Genomic DNA, 8263 nt, shown 5'->3' on the forward strand with positions numbered 1-8263 from the left:
GAGGAAATAATAATAGTCCACCTCATAGAACCGTTATGTGACGTGAGCAAACTGAAGTCCCCAATGTGTTTAGAACAACACCTGGGATATTTCAGGCCACCTATCAGGGTTCATTGTTATTTGCAATGATACCTACCCCCAAATTAGAAGCCCCTGTGGTGGCCTTCACATTTCTCTTACGGTCTTATAAGAAATCTAGAGAATCTCTCTGTTCATTGATCCGTGCATTTTCATGTGCACAGGCTGATGTAAGTCTCCGCTCCAGGGGCCTGGAGCCCTCCTTTTGATGGACGAGCACAAGTATCTATAGGGTGGTTTTATAAAGGCGCAGGACTGGAGGGTTAGAGAGATTTGACTACGAAGGCAAGATCAGGGGATAAGGAGGCTGTAATCAACAGAGAGGAGCGGATGGAGGGCAGTCGGTGGCGAATTTTAAACAGAAAAGTCAGCAGAGCATAGCCCTTGCAGAGGAAGGGGCAGGACTGAAGACTGGAAGGTGACCCACAAGACTGAGATGCCAACCGAGGGATCTGGAGAGGCACAAAGCCTGGCCCCAGAGCACGGCACGGGTGTTCCATTGGCCATGAATAGCTAGTGGAGGTGCCTCTGAGTTAGGGCACGTGTATGTATTTCTAACAGGTTAGCGTTTAGCTGAGCTGGGCGTTGGCCATAAGACTTGATGAAAGCGGAAATCTGGGAAAGCAAGGGCTTTGCTGAATAGGAAAAAGAAATTGTATATTCATTCCAAATCCTGACCATCAGGCACCAGGCAGCAAGCCAGGGTACTGATATCTGTTTATATAATGTATGTGTTATCGTTACACTGGTAAATTAAGTGATATGTTTGCCTTATTTCAAATCACTAAGTTTTATATCAGAGTGATACACTCATACCGCTTTGCTTACCAGACCAGAAAATTCATCACGCGAAGTCCATTTTTCACAGCACATCTAAATCCTTTACTCTAGGCATCCAGCGTGGTCCATGTTAATGCGGTTCCTTTAGACATCACTGCCAAGCTAGAAAATCAGGGCATGCCTTCAGGCGACACTGAGCACATCATGGTAATGGCTTTCTAAGATTATTTGTTTTTCACAAAGTTGAAAAACTTGATATAAAAATGTGTGTTACAGGACACTAAAGACGTTTATCTAAAATTGAACACAATAGTCGTCTATTTATCCAGTATGAAAGCCCAGATTCTTTCCTTAAACAACTCTTAAATAAAAAGGAAGTAAGGTTGAAATTTAATATCAGATGCTGACATTAAATGTATTATAAATCTTGACACAAAGAACTGAATTTATTCCACAGCTGTCTCCAGGTACAAGAATATAAATTTAAGGAAACATGGGTTAATAATTTGGCATCTGACATTTCTGAATTTTCCATTTTTTTTCTTGGTCTAAGTTTCTAAAGCATCAAGTTATTTTTTAATTAAAATATATCCCCTAGATTAGAAGTAACTGGTTATGACTTACAAATTTATCTTCAGAATACATCAACCCAAACCCAGTAGAAAAAAATGTTTTTATCCATAGCAATTTATTTTTGCTTACTCACCAAGAAAAATTAATTATTAATTTTTATTAATTTATGATTATAATTATAATTTAGGTCTAAAACAAACATGAGTAAAAAAAGAACGTTCTAAACATTAGTTATCAGTCATTTTCCCCAGCATGTGTCTTTTGTCAGTGTGAATGGCGGACAGTCCCAGGTAGGGGAGCAGGGAGAACATTTTGTGTAAATTTAAATGCTGACACATTTCAAAATGGTACCGCTATCTCCAGAAACACATGAAAAATTGAATGGCAGGGCAACAGAAGACATGTAGATTTCATTATACACCTTACACTTACACCAAGGAGTTGATGTAAATATATTTAGAGTCTGGGTGTTTGATTATTTGAATTTTGAGAGATGAGGAGCAAAAGGAATGAAGAAATGTTCGTATTTTCCCCCATGATCCTTATGAAATTGTGTAATATAGAATCACTGAAATTTCTGCAGTTTCCATTAAACAGATAAGGGAGGAGGAGGATGATAGATAGATAGATAGATAGATAGATAGATAGATAGATAGATAACTAGATAGATGGATAGATGGATGGATGGATGGATGGATGGATAGATAGATAGGTAGGTAGGTAGATAGGTGATGGGCGCACAGCTATTCCCTTTGGATGTACCCAGTCATCTTCTTTAGTGGGACAAAATGAAAATCCCCAGGCCAGTGCCATCTTGGACCAAGATCAACATCCCATTGACGTGTGCCATTCTCTTACCAATAGAGTGACCCACACAAGGCAACGCAAAATGGGCAAGTGGTCATCTCTGACACTTTTCAGAAGCTTTTCACAGCAAAGCCCCCACTTAGCATGACTCATAGTGGAAAGAAGCTTATACTGAGACTCCAAGTCTGCTCACTGGTGTTTTGGTGTAATCTTGTCTTCTTCCCAGTGACCTAACTCCCTTTTTTATCAGGCAGTGGTCCCTCCCCTGCAGACATCTCCCTAAAAGAGCTGGCAGCAGGAACGGGTGTCCTGCAGGTCCCCGGATCCTCCCTGAGCCCCACAGTCCAGAGGTCCGTCCAGCAGGTGGTGAGGTGGCCCTAGCCCCAGTCCACATGCATCTTCTCTGCGGACGCAGGCCGTCGTGGACCTCAGCTTCGCCTTCTTCCGGGTGCCCCAGGATCCAACTTCTGGGAAGTTGGGGTTGCCTGGCAACCTCTGCCACTCCCTGCTCAGGTTATGACCTTGTTGACCTTCCTGCACCTCTTCCTCTAAACATGAGAAAAGATTCTTAAAGTGGAAACTGAATCCCTGCTTTCCTTGGAGTTTCCATTGTTAAATTTTTTTTTTTTTTTTTTTTTTTAGTAATTTAGGATTTACTTTTGTAAAAGCAAGTTGACAAATATTAAAATGTTATACTTGTATTTTGAACATAATATAAAACACAAAACATCCAATGTTAAACACTGATCTGCCATGCCTGACTTGGATTTATATAATAAGTATTTTATATTTTATAGAAAGGAACTTTCAAAGTTTTGTCAATGTTTATAGTAGATACTAGTATTTCTCATCAAAATCCTTGAAACATAAAAGGCTGGTATTAAAAGTAGGTTTTTTTCTTGAATATTCTAAAACATGTCAGTTTTGGGTTAGTCATCAGATCTTCAGGACATGAACGATACGCCAACAGAGTGCACAAGAATATGACTTAACACATTTAGGATAAGTTTGTTTTCAGTTGCAACAGAAACTTTCAGATGCTGGAAAAAACAAAAACAAAAACAAAACCCTAGGAAACATAAAAGGTTTCGAGGCCAAGTTACTTCTTAGTAAAAATATAACATTAAGTTGATCAATTTTTAAATCAAATTCTTAAAAGCATTAAAAAAAAAAAAGGTTTGTATTCGGTAACTGTCAAACAAGGCATTCAAGTGGTGTAAGAAGACAAAAGAAAACTTACAAACCACAAAAGAAAAACCTCAACCATTCCAACTCCTAAGATAAAAAAATAAGAAATTTTCAAATTAAGAAATTATCTTTGTTGCTTAGAAAATATGCTTTACATTTCTTCTCAAATCCACTTTAAATGCTTGACCTATAATTTAATACCTAAGAGGACTTTGGCTAAATTATTTGATAATATTTATAGGGTGATACTTCTCTGGGCAGATACATTTCACACAACATATTCCCATTAATGCTAAAAAATCACTTAATAATTTTAATCACAAGCAATGCCTGACTGATGAATAGATTAACAAGTTACTCAGTAATTTAGATGGCATAAGGTCCAATAAAGGGAACAACTGGATGACTGCTCAAGGTGCAATTCTGTCCATTGATGATACTAAGTCTAGAATATGATAGATTTTCCGTTCAGCTGGATTACCTGCTTCCATGTCTGTGAGTTGGTCAACATACCAACTAGGTATGTTAGGTAGACAATGTCAAGCTTTTTCCTCTTTCTTTCTTTCTTTCTTTCTTTCTTTCTTTCTTTCTTTCTTTCTTTCTTTCTTTCTTTCTTTCTTCCTTCCTTCCTTCCTTCCTTCCTTCCTTCCTTCCTTTCTTTCTTTTCTTTTTCTTTCTTTCTCTTTCTTTCTTTCTTTCTTTCTTTTTTTTCTCTTTCTTTCTTTCTTTCTTTCTTTCTTTCTTTCTTTCTTTCTTTTCTTTCTTTCTTTCTTTTTTAAGAGCAGCTCAATGATTTGGGGGGTTGATGAATATGATACAGAGAACATAGGGCAAGTACAAAATGGTAGCTGCCACCATCGCCAGTACTCATCTCATTATGGTTATAACTAAGGATATTATTAAATTTTGTGTTATTTGCTTTTTTTTTAGAACATAAAGCCATTCACTGGCACTTGAGGTATGTACACAATACATACACAACCTTAGGCAAAATACTCTTCATAAGTGACGTTACACTTTGAAATACTGGAAACTGAATATCTGTGCTGATTTGTATTTTGACTTAATGGAACAAAAGAACAGCATTCAGCTGGGGAGGGTTATACTGATAGTAAAGCTCTTATAGCTAAAATGTCTTCCTCTCCCTTTGCACTTATCACGGGCTACACAATGTCCTGAGAAGACCCAATATGAGAAAAATGTCAGTCACAGCTTTAAGACCTTGCTTTGGAAGGAACTAATGAGAAAGCAGATTGGAAGGTGAGACTTCATCTTTGTTTTCAAATAAGTGGTCTTAATTTTTCTTCTTACAGAAAAAGTTTAAATGTTTAAATCAGTTTATTATAAATATATCTAAACCATTCATTTTTGCAGCTTTCATGTAAAGTCCAGCACCTCATTTATACAAAGTCTATGAGAAGAAGTCAGGAGAGATCATCTAATCTTAAGGCGTGACATCATCCATTCAAGTCCTTGGCAAAATCCCTTGCCAGCAAGAGCACAGCCTGCATGGATGTGCCCCTGGTGATCTTTGATAGACGTTAGTTTCAAAAACTGGGAGATTTCTGCTACAGTCTTGCATTCTTTAACATCTTGTTTATTAGCAAAAATCAGCAGTCCAGCTTTCCTTAGGTCCTCGTGGGCTAACATTTTGTAGAGTTCTTCTCTAGTTACAGAAATCCCTTCTCTGTCTGTCCTGCCCACAACTATGACAAACCCTGTGTTAGTGTAGTAAGTATTGCAGGAAGAACGAAGAGATTCTTGGCCAACAACATCCCACGTAAGAAAACGTGCTTTATTAATCACTGTCTCTTCTATGTCACTTCCTATTGTAGGGGGTGTATGTACAACTTCATGCATAGAAAACTGGTAGAGGACGGTAGTTTCTCCTGCGTTATCCAGCCCAACAATTATAACTTTGTGCTTCTGGTGATTGAGCAGTTTCCATATCCTGGTGAAGAGAATTCCCATTCTCGGGCAGCAGAACCCCCTCCGGCCACCCAGGCCACCGTCCTCCCCTAGCTCTTCTGAGGTAGCTCTCCATTGTTAAATTTTACAATTGCCCTGTTTCCTTCCAAGTCAACACTATGAACATTTAAATCAATTGGGGGTGATTTAATTATATTAAATAGTAAATAGTTTTCATTCTGATTATCTGCTGCGTCACATGTAGATAAGTCTTTTCTATCCCACAGGCAGTCATACAAAACAGCAGAGGCATTAAAAAAAAATGATTGACCTTTATATTTTCTTTTGTGTTTGTTTTCTTTGCCAGGATGCTTCTTGGAATTTGGAAATAAAATTTTTTTTGAGAAGTGTTATTTATCTTTATTGTAAGATAATTAACGTGGAGATTGTTTTGAAAAAGCATATAAAAGCATATAAAATAATTAAGTAGCTATCATGTCATGTACTCCCATAGTGCACCTTCCTACTACTATCATCGTGTCAAATTTATGAGGAAATAGGCACATTATCACGTTGTTGTTAAGCATTTAGGGGCTCAACCTAAGATCAATGATTTCTTGAAAAATATTTGTACATCAACATTATCATTTTCACCACAAATTGATTCCATGTTTGTAAAGTCTGGTTGATACGACAGTAATAAAAGTGATCAGTAATGTATGGTGACAAGAGTGATTCTGTGTGTATCCGTCCCTTGTCAAATCAACCAACTGTAACTCTTCACCATTTTTTGTGCCACCTACTTACTCTTTTTTGTTCAAAGGTATAAACCAATCGAATCCTAGTTAAAGCTGAATTCTTAAATACAGTCAATCTAACTTCCGATGAGTTAAGTTTCTTTGAAATGTATTCTTATGTATGGTCATGTTCAATAATTGTCATGTTATTTTAAGAGATATAAGTTATCACACATGTTACACAGCATGAAATAGTCTATATAGAAAAAGATTTTAACCCTAGGAAAAAATGTTTATGTTTATGCCATCCATAGAAAAGTGGTTACTAATAAGTTTCAGATCAAAAACCTAAAACTGTCATCTTCCTCATTATTTCATAATTTAGATTATGCATCGGTGTTTATACTGGCTGCATAAAGCAATGTCTAGTCACATGCACTTAACATCTGTTTGAAATAAGTCATTTCAAATTAAAATAAAAATTCATGGAGGTAGATGGGCGGCACTGAAAAACAAAGGACAAAATTTATTTTCCTTGTCTTGAATTTCTCAAAACAATATTAAAAGCTTGAAGCATATCCTGAAATTTAATCTGAGCTTCATTAAATGAAACAACTGCGCTATAAACAGAAAGTATAGAACACTGCTCAAATCTCAAAACGCAGCTGTGTGTACGTTTTCTCTTGGCCATTTCAATATTCATACACTGCATAGGCTATATTGGTGTAAAAGAAATTCTCTTTATTGTCTTGCATTAAACGCACGGTTAAGAACACTGGTCCTTGACGAGAGCAGTTATACACACTGATTGATGAATGTAGCCATTTCCATTTACTTATAACTATGAAGACTCACAACCAGTATTTACATCAAGAGAATGCACCTACTTAGAAAGTAATTCCATTGAAAAGGAAGTGCTTTATCTCCCTTTTTATAATATTCCCTTTGTTACAGGATAATTATTATTTTTTTAAAGGTAAAATGCTGTTCTCATAGAAATACAAAATGAACACATGGCAGAGATTTTATTTAGCTCATTAATTAATAAAGGAGCCAGCAAGATGTAATAACCAATTTGAAAATGAATCCAAAGAGCAGACAATATAAAGCATATTAAGAGAGAGAAAAGGAATTTGCTTAATAGCTGTAAAACTGGCTGCCTCCGCAGGAAGGGCAGGAAAATCAGTCACACTTCCACCAGACAGTTAAGTGCCTGCCTATGAATGAGAGAATCCGTTGCGTTGCTATAAGTTATCTATAACTCACAGAGTGCATAATCCTCAAAAGAATGAAAGGAGGAGGGAACTCCAGAGGAGGTGCTGTCAAGACACCCGATTCACAGCCATTTACAATTTTCCTGACACCTTGTTCCTGGAACTATTAATCATCATGTAAACATAAACAAATTACATTGTTTGGCTGCTTAAAGAGGTGACTCAATTTTTTCCTAAGAAAAATATCACACAAATAATTGTGTTTTTTAAAAAGCCCTGTCAGAAATTCAAATACAAATTTATTTGAAAGATTCTGCACATTCATCCACGCAGCACAATAGCACAAACACCCAGACAATCTGATTAAAACATGAGCAGAGGATCTGAATAGACATTTTCCCAAAGACATATACATGGTCAACAGGTACATGAAAAGATGCTCAGCATCATTAGTCATCAGGGAAATGCAAACCAAAACCGCAGTGAGAGGTAACCACACACCTATTCGAATGGCTATTATCAAAACGAGCAGCGGTAGCAGATGTTGGTGAGGGTGTGGAGAAAAGAGAACCCTCGTGCACTGCTGGTGGATGTAAATTGTTGCAGCCACTGTGGAAAACAGTCTGGAGGTTTCTCAAAGATGAAAACTGACATATGAACTAACAATTCTACTTCTGGGTGGTATTTATCCTATGAAAATGAAAACACTGACTCAAAATGCTATCTCCACCCCAATGTTAATTGAAGCATTATTTACAATAGCCACGACATGGAAGGAACCTAGGTTCTCATCAGTGGATGAATGGATGAAGAAAATGTGATATGTGTGTGTGTGTGTGTGTGTGTAATCTAAATACATTAAATGGAATTGATTCAGCCATAAAAGAATCCAATTTCAGCAATCATCCACTAGCCTGAGGAAACCACATGATTGGCACTAATTTTGGTTTTGGGAAACTTAGGAAACTGTGGTGTCTA

At 37.1% G+C, this 8263-nt stretch overlaps 1 protein-coding gene across 1 annotated transcript; it reads right to left on the reverse strand.

Annotated features, from left to right (window-relative positions):
* Window positions 1–4181: 4181 nt before the first annotated feature.
* LOC102521530 (ADP-ribosylation factor-like protein 5A) lies at window positions 4182–5434 on the reverse strand. Its single transcript, XM_032470814.1, has one exon. The coding sequence runs from the start codon at window positions 5395–5397 to the stop codon at window positions 4861–4863; it is 537 nt and encodes a 178-aa protein (XP_032326705.1). The 5' UTR covers window positions 5398–5434; the 3' UTR covers window positions 4182–4860.
* Window positions 5435–8263: the final 2829 nt, after the last annotated feature.

The sequence above is a fragment of the Camelus ferus genome, chromosome 31, assembly GCF_009834535.1.
Source record: "Camelus ferus isolate YT-003-E chromosome 31, BCGSAC_Cfer_1.0, whole genome shotgun sequence".
Classification (NCBI taxonomy): Eukaryota; Metazoa; Chordata; class Mammalia; order Artiodactyla; family Camelidae; genus Camelus; species Camelus ferus.

Coding starts and splice junctions, on each gene's coding strand:
- LOC102521530 (XM_032470814.1), bottom strand. CDS start 5,397: ATGGGAATTCTCTTCACCAGGATATGGAAACTGCTCAATCACCAGAAG.